General features: G+C 44.1%; 1 protein-coding gene across 11 annotated transcripts in view; it reads right to left on the bottom strand.

Moving 5' to 3' along the window:
- ralgps2 (Ral GEF with PH domain and SH3 binding motif 2) overlaps positions 1 to 21,788 on the bottom strand; it is a 385,220-nt gene that overhangs the window by 284,929 nt on the left and 78,503 nt on the right. For all 11 annotated transcript variants that reach the window (XM_052010754.1, XM_052010760.1, XM_052010755.1 and 8 more), the window contains 2 exons: positions 16,563 to 16,687; positions 3,995 to 4,102 (listed from right to left, as the gene is read on the bottom strand). In XM_052010754.1, the coding sequence (XP_051866714.1) occupies positions 3,995 to 4,102; positions 16,563 to 16,619 (165 nt within the window). In that variant the 5' untranslated portion in view covers positions 16,620 to 16,687. The remainder of the gene's footprint in view (positions 1 to 3,994; positions 4,103 to 16,562; positions 16,688 to 21,788) is intronic.

Raw genomic sequence — 21,788 nt, 5'->3', positions numbered from 1 at the left:
GTATATAAGAGTATGGAGGTTAGCATAGCTTCGAAAAACATTGGTTAGGCTACAAGCTGGAATATTGAGTGCAATTCTGGTTGACGCACTATTAGAAAGACATGATTGCACAGGAGAGGGTACAGAAGAGATTCACTAGGATGTTACTTGGGATGGAATGTTTCAGTTATGAGGAGAAACTGAGTAGACTGGGTTTGTCTTCTTTGAAGCAGGGAAGGTTGAGGGGGGACTGATAGAGGGATACAAAATTATGGGAGGCAAAGATATAGGGTTAATAATAAGAAACTTTGCTATTTCAGAGTTGTCTAAGACCAAAGGGTATAGGTTTAAGATGAAGAGGAGTAACAGATGGGATACGAGGACTTTTTTTTCATCCAGAGGATGGTTGTAATCCGTAATGCACTGCCTGAGAAGATAGTGGAAGCAGGTACTCTCACAACATTTAAGCAGCATCTGGATGAACATTTCAGTCACCAAGGCATAGTTGGCTAAGTGCTGGTAAATGGGATTAGTATAGATGACATTTGATGGTCAGCATGGACATGGCGGGCTCAGGAGTTTCTGTGCTGTGTGACTATGGCTCTGGTCTCCACCCCAAGGGGGGAGGCAGTTAAGGAGCACTCTGACGACGGGGTAGACAGCAGGGAGACCTCTCAGTAATTACTACTGTTGGATTTCTCTTTTTTTCTTAATGATGGACTATCAGAGATCCTCTGCCATCTTCTCTTTGGTTCCCTCCACCTCCCCCACCCCATCCTCTTCTTTACAATGTAAAACACACTCGTTTTCATCAGAACTGGAAAACCTAAGAAGGGTCATTGACCCAAGATGTTAGCTCTGTTTCTCTCTCCATGGAATGCCACTTGTCCTGCTGAGTTTTCCCACTGCTTGTTTTTAATCATCGTTTCATCATCTTCATCTTCTTTAAACAACCTAGCAACTCCTAAACCAACAGAGCTGAAAAAATGTCTTAGCTTCTCTGAGACGGAACTAGGATTCATCTGATGAGAATGACTAGGAGATCCAGGAGCTAATGAAGTGCAAATGTAAGAAAATCAGGGATTGGAAGCTCGACTATACCTATAAAACTCCACAGGCCCATGATGGCTAAGGTCCAACAGAAAATCGACAATCTACAGACTGGATGGTCCTGCACTCAACTATAACTGTGGCATGTGCAGATTCTTCAGCAAAGTTGCAATGTCATGGTCATCTACAGCACAAACACTCATGACCTCACCCAAATGAGAACCAAACACAGAGATGAACTTATCGAGGACAAAGAAGTAGTCCATGTCTGATGGAAGAAATACTTCAAAGTTCTCCTAACTCTGACTCTGTCCTTCACAGAAGCAACCTTGACTCCATTCCTGAGCAAGCTATCCATTCCATCCTTGTCACCATTCATGAGTGACAAGAAGTCAAAAAGGCCATAGGCCAAAAGAAACACAGGTGCAGACAGCTGAAGTTCTAAAACTTGCTGTTGAGGAATTTTAAACGTAAATTCAGAACCTCATCACCCAGGTGTGGGAAGGGGAAGGGGAAGGCAGGCCAGGGTATCTCTGATACCCCATCATCGAGAAAAAAAACAAATCCAACTGCAATAATTGCAGAGAAGTTTCCTTGCTACATGGCCAGGGTGCTCCTCAAATGCCTCACCCCTTGGCTGAAGAACTGCTTCCTGAATCAAATTATGAATGCTGTTCATCAAGATGTACATTGGGCATATTCTCAACTGTTCAAACTAAGATATTTCCATTCCAGAACCAAGGTCAACCTACCTTAGTAGTGGAGCTGCAAGACAAATTCAGATGCCAAGCATCAAATCATTGTTGACTCATTCACTGAAGCACATGAAAAGATGAAACTTGTATTAAAAATTCACAAAACAAAGGTCCACGACCAATCTGGACCTGCGATACAACACTGCCCTCTGACAGGACAGGTCCAATGACAAGACTATGGAAAATATGGACTGTGTGTCAGAGCAAGAGACTACCAGGTAGAAAAAGGAAAAGATTTAAGGATATTCTCAAAGTTTCCTCGATGAAGTTAAACATCCCCACCAACTTTTGGGCATTCCTTGCCTATGACCATTCCAAGTCAGAAGCTGCTGCCATCCAGCACGGAGCACCTGAGTCCCTGCATCAGGAGCACACAGAAGCCCGGCATAATCATGTGAAGGGGCATACTTCCTCCCATCTACTTGGCAGGCCAGTCATCTCTAGTATCACCTCTGGCAGTCTCTGGATGCCACAATGACATCAATCACTTCAGAACCCACAAAACTGGAGCAAGACATTCTCAATCCCAAAGGACTGCAAACGATTATTCAATACATCTCCAATCTGACCTACCTACTCTTATATTCAATAAAGCCAAGCACTTGTGGCATGTATTCCAAGATCTCTCTGCTCTATTACTTTTCAGAATCCCACCATGCATTGCCTTGTTTGCCCTCCCCAAATTTTCTGTTGCATTATATTGTGAAAAAGTTAAGGCAAGCTCACATAAAAACAAGGAAAACTGATTTTATTTGAAAGGTGAAGAACTCAATACGTTTTGCTCATAAATACAATCAATTGCTCATAATACATGCACTGATAAAAAAAACCTTCATACTAAAAATGTGTTCTTGGGACTAAAAGAAGTAAACTTTCCTGCGGGGCTAAAGACTCATGTATACCACATGAAGTGTCGTCAAATACTCTATGCGCATGTACAGGTCCTCCCCAGCTTACGAACATCTGACTTATGTACAAGCCCTAACATACAAATGAGAATTTGGGAGACCAACCGGATGGATTTGTTGGTTGCTGCGGGGCTGCGGGTATCTTCTGCTATGAGGGAACTCAGTTTGCAGGAACTCGAACAGTTTGCAGGTATGGAACCCTTGTTGTAACCTGGGAAGGATATTTGAATTTTTGCAAATTTGATCCCAGAGCTCCATACATCCAATGCACGTGCTCCTGCATTAGTTAAAACATGCATCGCTATCTGGGCTCATACTCAAGGAATTTGACAAAGTACCTCTGAGGAGTCATCAACCTATTTTAAGCTCCTTTTCAATCTGTGATTGCCCCCACAAGAACCTCTCCCTCTACTGCTGCACTCAGGCTCCATCCACTGCCAATATGCTTCATGATCCTCTAGATTTCTCATCTCCCCAGCCCTACTGACCTTCTTGCAAGTACCCTAGTCTGCCATCCATTAAAAACCTAACCTCTCCCTGTTCAAACAATGGTACTGACTTTCTCCCTGGGGTACTCAGTCTCCCATTCCTTGCAATATTCTTCCACAAGTATGTCATCCCCAGTGTTTCCTCCAATCTGCACCCCACCATCACCTCCTCACCTTGGCTGCATAATGTATTCCGCGGCATTCTCTGGCAAACTCCCCTCATTGCCATAATGGAAAATCAGATAGTAAAGGCCTTTGGGTACAACTTCAAGTGCAAAACTGGAATTTGTCAGTTATACCACACACAACATTTCGTATACTGTGCACAAGAAAATATAGAGCCCATGGCTTCACACCAAATTGCATACCCCTAAGCATGCAACAGCTCTTTGTTAACTTAAAATATCCGATAAAGAAATAAGGCCAACATTTATTCAATTATGTTGCTGACAGATAAGAACCAACTGGATTCCAGAATATCACTATTTTAAATAAAGATCACAGCTGTGGCATTATTCAAAATTTGGTACTGCAGAGAATACATCACTGGATGTGCTGCAGAACACAGTGTTACCAGGGAAGGAGATCTAAATATCAGGATTATCAATCTTCAAGATGGGTACATTCAACAAAAAAAAACTTCTCCCCACCCAACACGTATCCTTTCCTTTCAAATATTAAAAAAGCAACATATGTAACCAAACTCTTAAATAATAATGCTAGTCACAAGTCTACAATTTGCATCTTATTTACAAATTTTGTATCATATATAGATTTACTGACAACAGAATTCAAAACTACCATCAATACTCACAGCAAACTCTTCTGGCGTTACCTTCAGGACATCAAACACCACCGCGTCAAAACTTTTCTTGGGATCATTTGAGGCTTTCTCACTTAGAGACTCAGAGCTGCTACTTCTCTGCAAGAATAAGATATGCTAATGAACTGGAAACATCAACACCAAAACAGAACAAGTTTAAGTGGTTGTTACATTCAGTAATTAAGTTGCATCGATAACTTGCTTAAGGCAAGTACAGATCGCTCCAACAGACAAGATCAAAATTATATTTACACTTCTGAGGCTCCCTCCAACACTGCAGTCTGAGGGGAATGATAAGAAGAAAAACCTGCGCTGGTCATGGTTCTTTTTACATTGGCCACAATAAAACACCTCCAATGAGACAGCATCATTTGTATTGTCTGGAGTAGAGCCTGCATGTCAAAATTTACCCCATGGCACATTAACAACAAGCAGATTGGAAATATCATTATTTGTACCATAGGTCTCGGGCAACTCATACATTACCAAAATATATATATATATTGGTGTAGAGTTTAAAAAAAAGTAAAAGGGAAAGAAACATTAAACAAAATTCAAGATCCTCTATACTTCTCTTATTCCATGCTCCTTTTCCTCTTTTGCCTTGTTCCTTCAGTCACCTACAAACAACTCTAAAATACCTTTTCTTTCTGCTTGGATTGTCCTTGAACCATTCCAAATCTTAACTCCTCTGAATGCTCTCATGTAGCTCCAGGATGTTTTTCTGTATTAAAATTTACTTTGTAACTGCAAGTTGTGCTTTTAAAACAGGAATGAGTACAATCTAATTCAGAATAGTTTCTAAATATTTATTAATTTTTAAATGTTTTACAAAATATTGTAAGGATAAAGCACAGATACTGAGTGCTTTCAAAAGTTGTGCTCCACTGTTGCTTTTTCTATTGCTGTTCTATTTCGCTGTTATTTTAGTGAAAATTTCAAATTTGTTTATGCTCAGATCAAAATTTAAACAATGCAGTTATGACAAATCTTTTAGCCATAATTTGAGACACTAAACACACAGCCCCAATAAAAATCACTAGTTTTATCCTTAGCCTGGTCTCCATGATTGACTTCTTGCACATGATTAAACAATGTCAACACTTAATAATTATGTTACTGATGGCTATTTTCATCAGAGACCTTTAAAAAGACCAGATTAAAAGTGGAATTATTTGGAGTTGCCACCGAGCATTGTGCGAATACAGAATAATGCCTCTGCAATCGACTAGAGATTGAGGAAGGAGACATACTGAATAAATGGCTGTTCTTCATTAAATGGGTAGTGGTGTTGTAGCCTCACCTATCCTGCCAAGTATCAGCACACTCCAGGTGTAACAAGGAGTGACTGCCAACAACTGGTGTATTCACAAACAAATGGAAATGGCCACGGGGAAATGCAAATGATGTTAAACTGTCAAGGCTGGTAAATATTAACCTAGATTGCAACAATGTGACAGCTGAATATTAATTCAAATGAGTAACATGCAAATTCATATCTTATAAAACAGATTATACTTTACACAAACAATAATCCATATACAGACTTTCTTTGCATTCGTTTTACAGAAAGTGATGCTGCTGGCAATGCCATCATTTATTGCCCAAGTGCCCTCCAGAAGCACACAGTGAGCCACCTTCTTGAACCACTGTAGTAGCTCTCGTGAAGGTGCTACCATAGTATGTTTGGGTAGGTAGTTCTGGAATTTAAACCCAGCAATAATGAAACAGTGTTACATTTCTAAGTCAGCCTGGTATGCAACTTGGAGGGGAGCTTGCAGGTGGTGGTGTTCCCATATACCTGTTGATCTTTTCCTTCCTGGAAGTAAAGATCACAGGTTTGAGAGATGCTGTCAGAATTGCATGGGTGAGTAACTGCTGCCCTTTTTGTTGATGACATACATGAAAGCCTTGTGTCACTGAAAAAGTGAATACACTAGTTTGAGGAAGTTTTTAAAAGGGGTGGATGGGTCACCCATTAAGCAGGTTGCTTTATCCTGGATGGTGTTGAGATCATCGTATGTTGTTGAAGCACTCATCCAGGCATGCAGACAGCTTTCCATTACAATCCTAACTTGCTATTTTTTTGGTATAGAAAGGAACAAATCAGGAAAGGATGGGAATAGTGGGGGACTACAGGTCAGAAGTAAAGGAGAAAAGAAAACTGGTAAAAAAAAAGCTGCTGTTGGAAAAGGAATTGAAACTGAAAGACAATAAATCTCAAGGACCCCTTGATCCTGCATCCTACTATTTTGAAAGTGGTGGCCATGAAGTGGATGCACCAGTTGTCATCCACAACAATTCCCATAGATTGGAAGGTAACAAATATAACCTCACTATTTCAGAAAGGATGGAGAGAAAGCAGAGAACTACAGGCCAGTTAACCTGACAGTAGTGGAGAAAATGCCTGAATTTATTTTCAAGGAAGTGACAACAGGCACCTGGAAAACAATAACAGGATTGGGCAGAGTTGTCATGAAATTAGGAAGGAGAAATCATGCACGAAATCTGCTGGAGTTTTTCGACATTGCAACTAGCAAAACAAATACAGGTAACTAGCAGAACAAATAGAACTATACAGTTTCTTTGGACTTTTAGAATGCCTCAATGAAGTCTCACGTGAGTGATTAATAAACATTATTAGAGCACACACCATTGACAGTAACTTTCTGTTCTGGATTGAGTATTGGTTAATGGACAGAAGACAGAAAACAAACAACAGGGCAATTTTTGGGTTGGGAGGCAATGAGGAGCGGGATGCCAGAGAGATTACTGCTGGGATCCAGCTGTTCACAATTTATATCAAGGATTTAGGTGAGAGGATCAAGTATATTAAAGCCATGATTCCTGATGATATAAAACCTGGTGATATTTAAGGCTGTGAAGAGGTTTCAGAGGATATGGACAGGCTAGATGAATGGGTAAGAATATAGCAGAAGGAATATTAACATGGAAGAATGTGGGATTTTCCACTTTGATAGAAAAACATAGAAAGGCAGAGTATGGTGTAAATGGTGAGAGATTAAATAGTAGTGGTGTTCAGAGGAACTTGGGTGTCCTTAGACATGAATCCATGAAAATTAATGTGCACACTCAGCAAGTAACTAGGAAGACATATGGAATGTTGGTCATTATTGCAAGAGGATTTAACTACGAGAGGTCTTGCTCTAATTGCAAAGTGCAATTAGACTCTATCTGGAACACTCTTTCAAAGGAAGGGTATACTTGAGATAGGAGTGCAACATAGGTTCACCTGACCAATTCCTGGGACAGCAGGTTGTCATACAACAAGAAATTAAGCAAACTCGGTCTGCCTTCTCTCCAGTTTAGGAGAATGAGAGGTCACTGAAATGTATAAAGCTCAAGGAGTTTGATCGAATAAATGCAGAGTTGATATTTACCCTGGATGGGCTGTCTAGAACCAGGAGTCGACCAATCAGGACAGAGATGAGGAAAAAAAAGTCTTCAAGCAGAGGGCAGTAAATCTTTGGAATTCAATATCCAAGGAGGATCTGAAGGCTTTGTCCCTGATAATATTCAGGATAAAAACTGATAGATTTTTAAATACTAATGGATAATGGTTAATGCACGAAAACATCTCTCAGATAAAAGATCAGCCATGAACTTAAGTGTTTCAGCTGGCAAGAGCAGCCACATGACCTGCTCCTGTTTCTACTTCTAATTTTCTTAAGAGGAAGTTCTTTGCCACAGGATACACAGCCTCTGACAAGCTCTTGAAGCCACAGAACTTTTAGCTGAGACAGATCAAGGGACTGAAATTAAGTGAGAAAGAACTGAATGCTCTAATTCAGAGGTTTTCAACCTGTGGTCCCAGGTTGCCAGGGGGTCCGTGAGCAAGCCAAGAAAAAAAATGGAAAAGTGACCTGTTACAGAGATGTAGCTTACTTGCTTGCTCCAGTTTTCCACTATTCAGAAAATCGGCCATATCTATTCTGTTATAGGCGACAATCTTAGAGACTTAGACAGTGTTCCCTTCTGGTAAGCTGCCGCTTAATATTCGATTTGTGTAGTCAGAGTAGTCAGTAGTGTTCACTACTCACAACTATTCTGTTGTGCACTGCAGTGTTAGCGAGACTGAGTGACGTTGTTGGAGTGCCTTAATAATATTGCTTACTTACCGTGCATTTACGCCACTGTGACATCACTGTTAAATGAAAAGTGTGCAAGCGTGTAAATTTTAGATTAGTTTTGATAATTTTGTTTATCAGTAATAGTAATTAAACTGTCCAGCATGTATTGCTGAGTATCTGAAGAGAAAAGCTGACCAGAAACCGGAAGATTCTGATGACGAAGGGGATAAGGGTGACCGAAAGAGAAAACAACGCAAGTACGATCCAGAATACATTTCATATGGCTTCATCGCAGTGGAGACAAATGCGGACCAACCTCTGTGTTGTGCGTTTGCAAACACTGTCCAACGATGCAATGAAACCAGCGAAATTGAAGTGCCATTTAACAACCGTGCATCCAGATATTGCCAGTAAGCCGAAGGAATATTTTGAGCGGCAAAAGGGGCTGTACCTCAAGCAGAAAGGCAAAATGACAGCCTGCGCCACTGTAAATGAGAAGGCTCTTCGCGCATCATATTTGGTAGCATTACAAATAGCACGTTCCAGAAAGCCTCACACAATTGGAGAAGAGCTTATACTGCCTGCAGCAGTAGATATGTGCGAAGTTGTACTGGGAAAAGAATCCAGTCAAAAACTGAAAGCCATTCCACTGTCTGATAACACAGTAAGCATAAGAATTGGCGATATGGCGGAAGATATACAGAGCCAGCTGATAGCACGTCTTCAGCAAGTCAGATTTGCGATTCAGCTCGATTGAAGTACTGATGTTGCTAGTGCTGCGCAGTTGTGGGTTTATGTTCGATATTGCTGGGAAGGAGAGGCTTTGGAAGACTTTTTGTTTTGCAAGGCGCTCCCAGGGCGTACAACCGGTGAAGAACTTTTCCATGTGCTTGACACTTTTTTTGTACAATCGGCATTGGCGTGGACACAGTGTATTGGAGTATGCACGGATGGTACTGCCGCGATGACGGGACGGAAGGCGGGTCTAGTTGCACAAGTGAAAGAAGTAGATCCACATGTAGCAGCAACCCACTGCATGATTCACCGTGAGGCTTTGGCTGCAAACGATATGGATGAAAATCTTGCGGATGTGTTTTCCACGTGCATTAAGATCATTAACTTTATCAAAGCCAGGCCGCTCAATCATCGTTTGTTTGAAAACATATGCCGTGAAATGGAAGCCCAGCATAAGCATTTGTTGCTACATACAAAAGTCAGATGGCTGTCATAAGGCCGCGTTGTGCAGCGTGTATATGAATTGCGAGATGAACTGCTCATTTTTCTAAATGAACATAACGAATCATTGGCACAGTTCTTGACAGATGAGACATGGGTTGCCAGATTAGCTTATATTGCAGATATTTTCAACATTTTGAACAGCTTAAATCTATCATTGCAAGGACCTGGCTCAAATGTTCTGAAAATGCATGACAAAAAATCAATGCCTTCCAGAAAAAACTCCGTATCTGGAAGGGAAAATACGAGCAAGGCGTCTATGATATGCTTCCATTACTGGCTGACTTTCTGACAGTGAGCGAGACTAAGACAGAGGCCATTGCGAGCACCGTTTTGAACCATATTCAACAGCTGTCACATTATTTCCATGAGTATTTCGGCGACGATGACATGAGCATGTTTGATTGGATTCGAAATCCATTTGAATGCGTGTTTACTGATTTAACTGGACGTGAACAAGAAGAATTAGCCGAACTGTCATCTGACAGGACTTTGCGCTTGCAGTTCAACCAAATGTCACTGTTGTCGTTCTGGATAGCATGTTCCCAGGAGTATCCACTGCTGTCCGGCAAAGCCGTCAATGTTCTGTTACCATTTGCAAACACTTACTTGTGCGAAATAGCATTTTCTGCTGTCACTGCCATGAAAACCAAATATAGATCAAGACTGAATATTGAGGATGACATACACGTATGTTTGTCGCACATACCGCCACGTTTGGACAAACTCTGCAGTGCAAAACAGGCACAACCTTCACATTGAACTGAACACTAAAAGACACCGCTGGTAATTATCGGTGATTGAAATAGTCACTATGTGCCTATGTGCAGTAATTTAAGTATATGTATGAATTATCGATTGTTTGATTTTGTGGGCTTTAGGGGTCTGCCATCTAACAAGGACATGTTCTGGGGGGCCACAGCATGAAAAAGGTTGAAAACCACTGCTCGAATTATGTGGACTTCAGCATATTATTAAATAAGATGGAATAAAATCTGTAATTATCTTACAACTTTGCAAACTGCACTGGCATGAGTCATGCCTTTTTATGGCAAGTAATTACGAATAAAAGGAGATGAAAAAGGAAAGACCAATGGCAAGGAAGCTGAGAAAGTTGCATTGAGAATTTCAAATGCAGAGAAGCCAAATCCAGTAAAACCAATAAATCTAATCTTAACGCTTATGCATTCTAAAAGTCATATTTCTTCGTTTAATAATTACCTCTTGCCAAGAACAACAGGGACAAAACATCTTCAAAATATTGTCTCTGAATTGAAACTGAACACGAGACATTTGTATCCATTTTCTTTTAATTTTTATACTTGCACATAACTAGAGCTGTAACTACGAGGAGGATTTTCCAGCTTTAGCCATCACATAGTCTGGGATGGAAACTGCAGATGTTAGCCAAAGAATCCTGGTGCCAAGTCTCCAAGTCAAAAAGGTGCAAGAACATTTGTTCTGATCCTCTTGGTGATGACTGACAACATTGCATTTGGTAGGATGTGATTATGGCAAGTGGTTGCAGGTAAGACACAGTGCATTCAAAAAGGAATCAGTGGATATTTACTGAAGAAACTTCCAGATTCTGCTGGCACAGCAAGGGTGGTTAAAAGAAAATATCTGCAGCAGTAATAAAAGAGGTTTATTTAAAACACTGTGAACCTCCGACACCTTGTTTGTAAATCAGAGGTTGCGAATAACTCAAGATGGCAGCAAATAGGAAACAAGCCAGCTTACAGCTCATCTCCTACCAGGAAGCCAGAACATCTGCAGTATGCTAAGCGAATCCTTACAGAGTGCTCTGGCGCAGGAATGGTCTCATGAAAATAAATGAGTAGAAATGACTGCCATGGGAACATTAAGTAAAGCTTTTTATTTTATTTCATTGTTTGATTCAAAAATGTTTTTAAATAGGTGTTTTTGATAATTCATCTTTCAATAGCCACTGAGCCCCAAGGCAAAGCCTAACTAGTTTTCCAAGTTACTCGGACAAGTCTTGCATTATGCTGGGCCTTAATCAGCTGGGAGTCAGCTTTGCAATGCGTGCCAGGATCCCTTTATAAGATTCCAGGCCAAGCAATCAGCGAGCTCAGGTGATTGACCAGTCCATTATAAGCCACAAAAACAAGACTGCATCAAGTTGCCTTGGCTACCCAAGAGAGATCAATAAGATACTTCCACAAGGTCCTAATTACAAATCTCCTTCCACCCAGGAGCCTGGATTTTTGGGTCTTTTGCAGAAGAATACCAAAGTATTTGGCAGATTACTGACATCAGAATCTCAGTTGCAAGTGAGTTTAAAGATCCTGATAGCCTGATGCAACCATGAGAAAGTCTGCCAGATACAAAATAGCTAACTTGACACTTTGGATCTGCTGCTGGCAGTTCAATACTCAAGATGGAAAGTTTTCCTTGCAGCGGCCCAGACCCACAGAACTCAAACCTCCATCGGCAGCCGCAGGCGCATGCGCAGGAGCGCGGCGTAGGCTAACCGCGGGGCGGGCCTTCCGGCAGGGACCTTACATCACGTCCGCTGGAGAGGCTCTCGGGTACTTTTGTGAGCGCGCGCGCGTTTTGTTTCAGTCAGTAAAGTGTGCTCGGGTCCAGCCTCCACGTCCCTGCGTTTTAGTTTCTGCCGCGCGCCACGTTCGGCTACATTTGGTGACCCTGACGCTCCCAGACGGCATCTGGAACCCGCGACATGAATCCCAACGACTCGCACAACGCAATCTCGCTCAAGCTCCCGACTTTCTGGGCCACTCAGCCCCACGTTTGGTTCGAGCAGGCTGAGGCCCAGTTCAGTATCCGAGGCATTACAGCCAACGCCACGCGGTACTACTACGTGGTCAGCACGCTCAACCAGGACATGACAGGCCGGATCATCGACTTCCTGCACCATCCACCTACAGAGGACAGGTACACTAAGATCAAGGCACTCGTCCTCCGCACTTTCAGACTCTCCCGCCGCACGGCTTCTGCGCATGGACGGCCTGGGCGACCACAAGCCATCCAAGCTGATGGACGACATGCTAGTGTTCATGGATGGCCATAAGCCCTGCCTCCTATTCGAGCAGCTGTTCCTCGAGCAACTGCCAGAGGACATTCGCCTCCTCCTCGCAGGTGAAGATTTCAGTGACCCGCGCAGCCTCGCAGCCAGGGCGGACATTTTGTGGCAGAGTAAGCAGCGGGGAGTGGCTTCCATCTGCCTAACTATGACCGCGCAGCCTAAGGCCAAGACCCCACAACTGAAACCGCCGAGACCCACAAGGGACAAGGATGAGGGTTCGGACCAGTGGTGCTTTTACCAGAGGTGGGGGTCAAACGCACGCCGCTGCCGTCCACCGTGTGCCTTTCCGGGAAACGCCAGGGCCGGCCGTCGCTAGTGGCTTCGATGGCTGGCCATCGCAACAGCCTCCTGTTCCTCTGGAACCAACACTCCGGGCGACATTTCCTGGTGGACACCAGGGCCCAGATCAGCATCCCCCCACCACCCCCTCCCCATAGACACCCGTACCGTGGCCCGAGGCCCCGACCTCACCGCCGCGAATGGCACCACCATACGGATGTATGGCTCGCGTACCATCCTGCTGCGTTTCGGCCCCAGCTGTTTTACCTGAACCTTCATGGTAGCAGCAGTGTCGCGGCCGTTACTAGGGGCGGATTTCCTACGGGCCAACCGGCTGCTGGTCGACCTGAAGGGCCGGCGTTTGGTCCACGCCGAGACTTTCCAAACCTTCCAGCTCGGGGAAGCCTGGTTCCTGGCCCTCCACCTGGACTCCGTCACACTCTCGGGTGACGTGTTCACCAGGATGCTGGCGGATTTCCCCTCCATCATCACCCCACAGTTCTCCAATACCGATCCCAAGTACAGCGTGCAACACCACATTCCCACGCAAGGACCACCACTGCACGCCCGGGCCCGTAGGCTTCTGCCCGACAAGCTCCGCCTCGCCAAGGAGGAGTTCCAGAAGATGGAGGAGATGGGGATCATCCGCCGCTCGGACAGCCCATGGGCATCGCCGCTGCACGTGGTGCCCAAGTCCGCAGGAGGTTGGAGGCCCTGCTGGGACTACAGGAGACTCAACGACGCCACAACCGCCGACAGATAGCCGGTGCCTCACATCCAGGATTTCACGGCCAACCTCCACAGGGCGACCATCTTTTCAAAAATCGACCTGGTCCGGGGGTACCATCAGATACCCGTGCACCCCAACAATGTGCCCAAGAGAGCCCTCATCACCCCCTTCGAATTCCTAAGGATGCCCTTCGGCCTCAAGAACACCGCTCAGACTTTCCAGAGGCTAATGGACTCGGTGGGGCGAGGCCTGGATTTCGTCTTCATCTACCTAGACGATATCCTGGTGGCCAGCAAGTCACACAAAGAGCACGTGGCACATTTGTGCCAGCTCTGCCAGCGCCTGAGCAACCACAGACTGGCAATTAACCCGGCGAAGTGCCAGTTCAGGCTGACGGAAATCAACTTCTTGGGCCACAGGGTCAACCAGCATGGAGCCACCCCTCTGCCGGACAAGGTCCAGGCCATCCGCCAGTTTCCCAAACCCAGCACGGTCAAGGGCCTGCAAGAGTTAGTGGGGATGGTAAATTTCTACCATCGATTCGTGCCAGCGGCGGCGTGCATCACGAGACCCTTGTTCGGTCTGATGGCCAGCAAGGCCAAGGAGGTGGAATGCGACGTGGAGTCCACGGAAGCTTTCGAGCGGACCAAAGAGGTGTTGGCAAAGGCGGCCCTCCTAATACACCCGAGAGTCGATGTACCCACGGCACTCACAGTCGATGCTTCTGACACGGCAGTCGGCGGAGTCCTGGAGCAGCTCATTGAGGGCCAGTGGTGACCGCTCGCCTTTCTCAGCCAACACCTGCGACCACCGGAGGTGAAGTACAGCGCTTTCGACAGGGAGTTGCTAGCGCTCTACCTAGCTATCCAGCACTTCTGGTATTTCCTCAAAGGAAGGGATTTCACCACGTATACGGACCATAAGCCCCTCACCTTCGCCTTTGCAAAGGTATCGGACCCATAGTCAGCTTGGCAGCAGAGGTACCTCTCGTTTATTTCGGAGTTCACCACCGACATCCGCCACATCACGGGGAAGAACAACGTGGTCGCTGACACGCTGTCTCATCCCCACATCCACTCAGTGGCCACCTCAGCCCCAGGGATCGACTACACGGCACTGGCACAACAAGCGGACACTGAGATCCCAGCCTATCGCACCATCGTTTCGGGACTCCAGTTGGAGGACTTCCCCATCGGCCCAACAGCAGTTCGGCTCCTGTGCGACATGTCGACTGGCAGACCTCGGCCTGTGATACCAGCAGCATGGAGGCGGCGGGTGTTCGACACGCTACAGGGCCTGGCCCACCCGTCCATCTGGGTGTCTATCAAATTGGTAGCAAACAAATTCGTTTGGCACCGTCTACGCAAGCAGGTCGGACACTGGGCCAGGGCCTGCGTACACTGCCAGACCGCCAAAGTCCAGCGGCATGTGAAGGCTCCCCTCCAGCAGTTCCAACTGACGCTCAGCAGGTTTCAGCACATCCACATGGACATCATCGGCCCCCTACCCGTCTCCCGGGGCACCAGGTATATCTTCACAGTGGTCGACAGGTTCACCAGATGGCCGACAGGTTCACCAGATGGCCAGAGGCCGTGCCGCTAGCGGACAAGTCCACTGAGTCCTGCGCCAGGATGCTCATCGCAAACTGGATCATCAGGTTCGGACTCCCAGCGGACATCACCTCCGACAGAGGGGCACAGTTCACCTCAGGGTTGTGGACAGCACTGGCGCAGCTCCTGGGCACCCAGTTACACAACACCACGGTGTACCACCCACAGGCCAACGGCTTGGTCGGGCAGTTCCATAAGCACCTCAAGTCAGCCCTGATGGTGCGCCTCAGAGGGCCCAACTGGACAGATTAGTGTCCCTGGGTTCTACTGGGCATCCGCACGGCCCCCAAGTAGGACCTGGGCACCTCCTCGACACAGTTGGTTTACGGCACCCCCCAACAGTCCAAGGCAAGTTCATGCCAGAGGCCCAAGGTCCAGCAGGGACTCCGGCAGAAGTGCTGATGAAGCTGCGGGACAAGGTGGGGTGCCTGACACCAGTTCCGACCTCCAGACATGGCACTACACCGTCCTTTATCCCTAAGGATCTCCGGTACTGTGAGTACATTTTCACTCGCAGGGGCATGCACAAGTCACCTCTGCAGAGGCCATACGAAGGACCCTTCAAGGTGATCCGGCACAACGGATCTACCTGTGTTGTGGAGGTGGGTGGCCGCGAGGAGACCTTCACAGTGGACCGCCTCAAACCGGCGCATTTGGACATCAGGCAGCCCATGAAGGTGCCCTCACCGCACCGGCGGGGCAGGCCACCCGAGAGAGACACAGACTGGGGGTCCCACGCCCCCAATGGACGATTCTGGGGGGGGGTGTAGCGGCCTGGACCCGCAGAACTCAAATCATCATTGGCGGCCGCGGGCGTATGCGCGGGACCGCGGCATAGACTAAACCACAGGATGGGCCTTCCGACAGGGACCTTATGTCACGTCCGCCGGAGAGGCTCTCGGGTACTTTTGCGAACATGCGCATTTTGCTTCAGTCAGTAAAGTGTGCTCGGGTCCAGCCTCCACGTCTCGGCGTTTTCTTTTCTGCCACGTGCCGCGTTCAGCTACATCCTATCTTCCAGAGGAGAAGTCTCTGCAGAACATAAATAGTGCACCCCCACTTTACGGCAGTTTGGATAATGGAAATTCACCCTTATAGAATCCACATATCACTACCAAATATTTTGAGTGATAGAATAAACATTCTTTCATGTGAGGAAAAAGTAATGAAATCAATAAAAAATACAAAAACAACAATTTTTGTCAAGGGTTCACATTACAGAAAATTGCAATACAGTCTTTTCTAGGAAATCAGCCCCTCCATAACACGGAGGTATAATGAACCAGAAAACCAGCATCAACACGACACAGAGGAGAAAACTTTATGTTCCAAAGCTCCTAGGCATGAACTGGTCCAAGTGCAATTCTGATACAAAACTGGAGAAATCTAAACCCAGGTCTTTAGCCAAGGTCTTAATGAGCAAATCAGACAGTAAAACTAAGAAAAACCCATACCATACATAGAAAATTCAAAGAGGACAAAAATAATTAATAACTCCACAAACATCAAAAAAATTATTCCAATAAGCTAACAAAAGCCTTACCTCTGAAGCTGTGGCTGTAAAATATATAGTGCTCGACTGTCCGTTAGTTAGATCCATAGTTCCTATACCATCCAACACGGCAGTGCTAAAGAAAGCTCATGGTCAAGACATGAGCTTCATGACTCCTGCCATAGAAAGAGAGAACAATCATTTTACAACCTTAATAATTGCCTATTAAAGTACTTTTTTTCCTCTTCCATGACTCAACTATGCTGAAAAACTACATGTAAATTAACACTGCAAGAATGTCTTCAAAACAATTGCCATAAACTCCTATTTTCCTGTATTCTAATGTGAGAAAACAGCTGATGATTTTGAAATTATTCATATTAGAGTATATTCACTCCCAATTACTGCACACACAGAAGATTTGAAAGGGATATATGTACTTCTGCATATCAGCAAACTACAAATTGCGAAGTTCTCAACTTTTTTTGTCAGTTGAATTTTCCATCCAAGTTGTTACATTAAAAGAAAGTACAATACCTAAATACTTAAGTCCCTTCCTAATTCCATTCTAAGTAATGTAATTTATATGGGGTAAGTGTCAGCATTAATGATGAAATTCACCAGCATCTTCAGTAGCTGACTGAGCAAAAAGATATTTGAAGATCCAGAAATATACCTGGTATAAAACTCAGTGTGCTGGACAACAGTGCTCCCTGTCCTCCCATATGCTTCTGGGACTTGTACTATTTTCAGTAGCCACCTCAAGGCATTGGAAACATACAACCAATGCTGGCTCCACAAAATACTCAATATCCAGGATCCTCCATAAAAAGGGTATAGTGTGAAAGGTCATGGCTGTCACGTGACAGTGACAACACCGACCCCTCTGGTCAGATGACAGCATTGCTCAGCGGGTCAGAAGAAACGACACTGTCAATCAGGGTTTGGCTCCACCCCTGCCCCCCTAGGCACACCTAACCATTGGCTTTTGTAAAACACCTATGCACCTGGCCCCGAGCGATTGGCTTGTGAATCACCTGGGCTGGCTCCACCCCCAGCCCTCCAGCAGTATAAAAAAGTGCCACATGTTGGCTTGCAGCCTCTCTCTCTGGGGATGTTGAGGTAAGCTGTGCACTACTTCAGGGTAGATAGTTAAAAATCCCAGGGAGTGTTAGAGCCAATGTTTGTCCAGATTCAAGGTGTTCAGACATTGTATTGTTTATTCCTTGATCATTTGTAACCAGGTGTGTGTGTGCATGCGTGTACGTGCATCTCACCCCGCTGCAATTTCCCCGTCTCACAATCAACGTGTGTGTGCGCGAGTGTGCATCCGTTCCCATCCATTCTGTCCCCACATTTGCCTTTGTAAATAAATTTTCCCTTTTTGAAATACAAAGACTTGTGTCTGAAACCCTCTGCCTTTAAGACCCAAAAGAACCTCTTCTCACAACAAAGGGTAAGTAAACAAATGACAGTGTCCTCTCCCAGGTGAACATTTCCAGCATTGGAGCTCTTAGTTACACTCATTTAGCTCCTTTTGGGCAGGCCTTGTTGCTCACATGCCCTCCACCAGACTCATGAAACAGACTATTCTGACCTTTGTCATACGAAGAGATTACCAGGTACACCAACGAAAAGATTAAGGGATGTTCTCAATGCCACCTTGGAAAAAATGCAACATTCCATTTACTCCTAGAAATCCTGTCCATGTCAATCAGAACAAGCCATAAATATGGAACACAGGGAAGCCCTGCACAAATGGCCAAATATCAGCATCACCTCACAAACTACTTGTCAAAACTTCACAATGTCTTTACCAGATTAAAAAAATGTTAATTAATCTGGACCAATTTCTCTCACTATTTAGCATCCTTTCTCATGACAACAGTCTCACTGGAATATCAAACAGCAATGTGCCTGGTAACATATTCATGTTTTGCTAGAGTTAACTAGCAAGAAATTGTTCTCTCAATCGTTGGCACCCACAGGTGATTTATGGGATGATTTTCCCCTCCCAAAAAAATGGTAAGGCCCACAATGTTTACTATTAGCAAACTTAAAACAAGCAAAAAAGAATTAAATCTGGGAACTTCTGCATTTAGGCTCCTGCTTTTAAATGGACTATTGGTTTCTAACCTTGCAGCAGAACACCATTACTTGTTCTTCAGATGTAACCATATTAACTGCATCTATAAAAAAAATTCAAATATCCAGCAGTATTTCCTCTTCTCATTCTTGGCATTATAAAAATTCTCATGAGTATATTTCCTTCTCTTTACATGAAAATGTAAAGAAAACAATACTCATGAAAATTCTGATCATGATGAACATAACCTTATTCAAGATTCAAAGCTATACAATATCAATCCCTGTGGGACAAACAACTTTTTTTTTGAAAATATGCATCAATGCAACCTTTTCAGCACTTAACCACAGCGATCTGTAGTCATTTCATCCCTCCACTGTAAATAAGAAATAGTCTCAAGCTGTTTCACAGTGGTATAAAATAAACTGAATCAAGGAAGGAAGGATCAGGAGAGACAAGCAAAAGTATGGTAAAATTAGTAGAACTTCTCAATGGAGGAGAGGGAGTACAAAAGAGGGTTGGGGAGGGAGTTCACAGCCATTGGTTTAGCAACCAATGGTGAAGAGAGATAACACATAGGATGCTGTGGACAGGAATGAAAAGTTTATTGTGGGGACACCATCAGGCTAGTAAAGGTTACAGATAAAAAGGAGGCAATGTGAGAATGACAATTTTAAATTTGAAATGTTTGGAGAACCAAGAGTCAAGGTTGAGAATTTCAGCTCCAGGTAAGTTGAGGAAGAAACAGATGAGGTGGCCTACATGATAAATTAGAAACAGAAGCAGCACTTATAATACAACAAAATAATTCATGTTCAATTGGCTGCCAGCATTGACAAACCTATCCAGCAGCCTGGTTTTGCATTCCCCTCCAACTACCTGGATCAATTCATGAAGACATTTATCCATGCCATATTGGTTCAGTTTGCACCCTCCTTTGGAGTATAACGTGATTTCTACAAACTAAAATTTTGTTCCCAGCTGTAAACAAAATGTTTTTCCCCAGTACAGTACAGAATTCATAAATATGCTAAACCTGTGAATTATATAAATGGGCAATTATCACAGAAGTTCTAAGCTGTTTCAGAGTTACAAAGCCACTTCTAAATATATTAAACTACACCCAGAAATTTGAAAAGGATTTCTGGAGAAAGAAGTCCACTGTTGTTTGGTCAGAACCACATAAATTCTGTGCCTGCCGCACATCTAGTGACTTCGACTTTTACAATTCTAATTAAATAGCAGAATTTCAAATATGGTTCTCTCTGGTTTACCACCAATACACAAGCTTCCAAAGATTAACTATCCCATGGGTAAAGAAAATTCTTTTCATCACTATCCCGAATGGCCATCCTCTTATTTTGAAATTGCACATAACATTCCAAGTGCATTCTCACCATGGCCCTTCATTATTACAGTTGGAAGTCATTACCCAACATATCATTTACTTTCCTAACTACTTGCTGTATCTAAACATTAATTTCCTTTATCTTTGAACAAGGACACCCAGATCCTGCTAAACATCAACACCCTTCGATTTCTCACTATTTAAAAGTGAGAACCTCACATTTTTCCATAATCAATCTGCCATACCCTCATCCATTTACCAAGCCGGTCCATGTCCCCCTAAAGCTATTCTGTTCCCTCCTCTTAACCCATGGTAGCACCCACCTTTGTACCATCAGCAAATTTGAAAATATTAAACATTCTCCTCATCAGAATCATCAATACTGATTACGAACACTAATTTTTAACGGCTGCATTCCCAGCACTGAGACCAAATATTAGCCAGAGTACAGCTGCCAGTCCTCTATTGATGCAGAAAATGGATATAGAACAGAAGTACGTCTTTCATGGCTGTTTTAAGGCAAACTATCCCCTACTTAAAACAAGTTTCTAAGTTCTGCTCCACAATAACCTTTGGCCCTGCCCGTCAAATAGTCCGTGCTGACATTTTTACCCACCTGCACTTGTCTGCATTTAGGACTATATCCTTCTTTGCTGTATCCTGGCAACAATCTTGCAATATAGAATCTTAGGCCAAATATTTGTGGTCAGTAAACCCAAAAGGTTGCAATTTGCTTCAAATAGAGCTGGAAAACTATCAAATTTATATTACAGGTATCAGTAATATTTTCCAATTTTTCCATGTCTGGGCATGAAATAAATTTCTAACAGGCAAGTATGATGAATGTACCTACGTATATCTCCTCTTGGAGGCAGCAATTACACATTATGCTTGCTGCAATCCCACAAATGAAAAAGTAAATTACATATGCAGTACACTGTTGTACCTAACAAGGGAGTAATTAACTTCTGCCTCTTTAAATCTAAAGAATCGAAATTTAGAGTCAAGGCATTCAAGGAAAATTTGAAATGTTAGCAATTAAAATCAGAGTACAAAGTGCTCAATGCATTAAACTAATGATCAGATTGGATCACCAATCAGTCATAGATACAGCACAGAAACAGGCCCTTCGGCCCACTGAGTCCATGCCAACTATCACACATCCATTTTCACACTAATCTTACCCTAATCCATTTTATTCACTCCACATTCCCACCAACTCCCTCCTGGATTCTCCCACTCATCTGTGCACTAGGCTAATTTACAGGAGGTCAATTAACCTACTAACCACCAGTTTTGGGGATGGGGGAGGAAACCAGAGCACCCAGCAGAAACCACACAGTCACAGTAAGAACGAGCAAACTCCACACAAATAGTACTGGAGGTCAATCCTCAATTCTATGCTATAGTCTATGAATTTACAAGTTATTACTTTCAATAATAACTTTCTAAACATCAGAGATATCAGAAGTTCTCAGGGGAATATGAAAGTAGCCTACTGCCTCCCAACATTTTACAAAGAAATGGAAACAAAATCTGTCCTGTGAAATATTCAAAAAATTACACTTGTATAATAATATTATTTGCTACTAATCTGATTATCTCAAAAAGGAGAAACAAAGAACTGCACGTGCTGGAATCTAGGACTTTCCACTGCCCCACCATAGGTGCAACACCTGCCCCTACACTACCTCCATCTAGGAACCCAAACAGTCCTTTCAACTGAGATAGAGATTTACCTGCACCTCCCTTAATATCATCTACTGCATTCGGTGCTCCAAGTGTGGTCTCCTCTGCATTGGTGAGACCAAATGCAGACTAGGTGACTGTTTTGCAGAACACC

The sequence above is a fragment of the Pristis pectinata genome, chromosome 3 (genome assembly GCF_009764475.1).
Source record: "Pristis pectinata isolate sPriPec2 chromosome 3, sPriPec2.1.pri, whole genome shotgun sequence".
Lineage (NCBI taxonomy): Eukaryota > Metazoa > Chordata > Chondrichthyes > Rhinopristiformes > Pristidae > Pristis > Pristis pectinata.
This window is presented reverse-complemented; position numbering and strand designations above follow the sequence as displayed.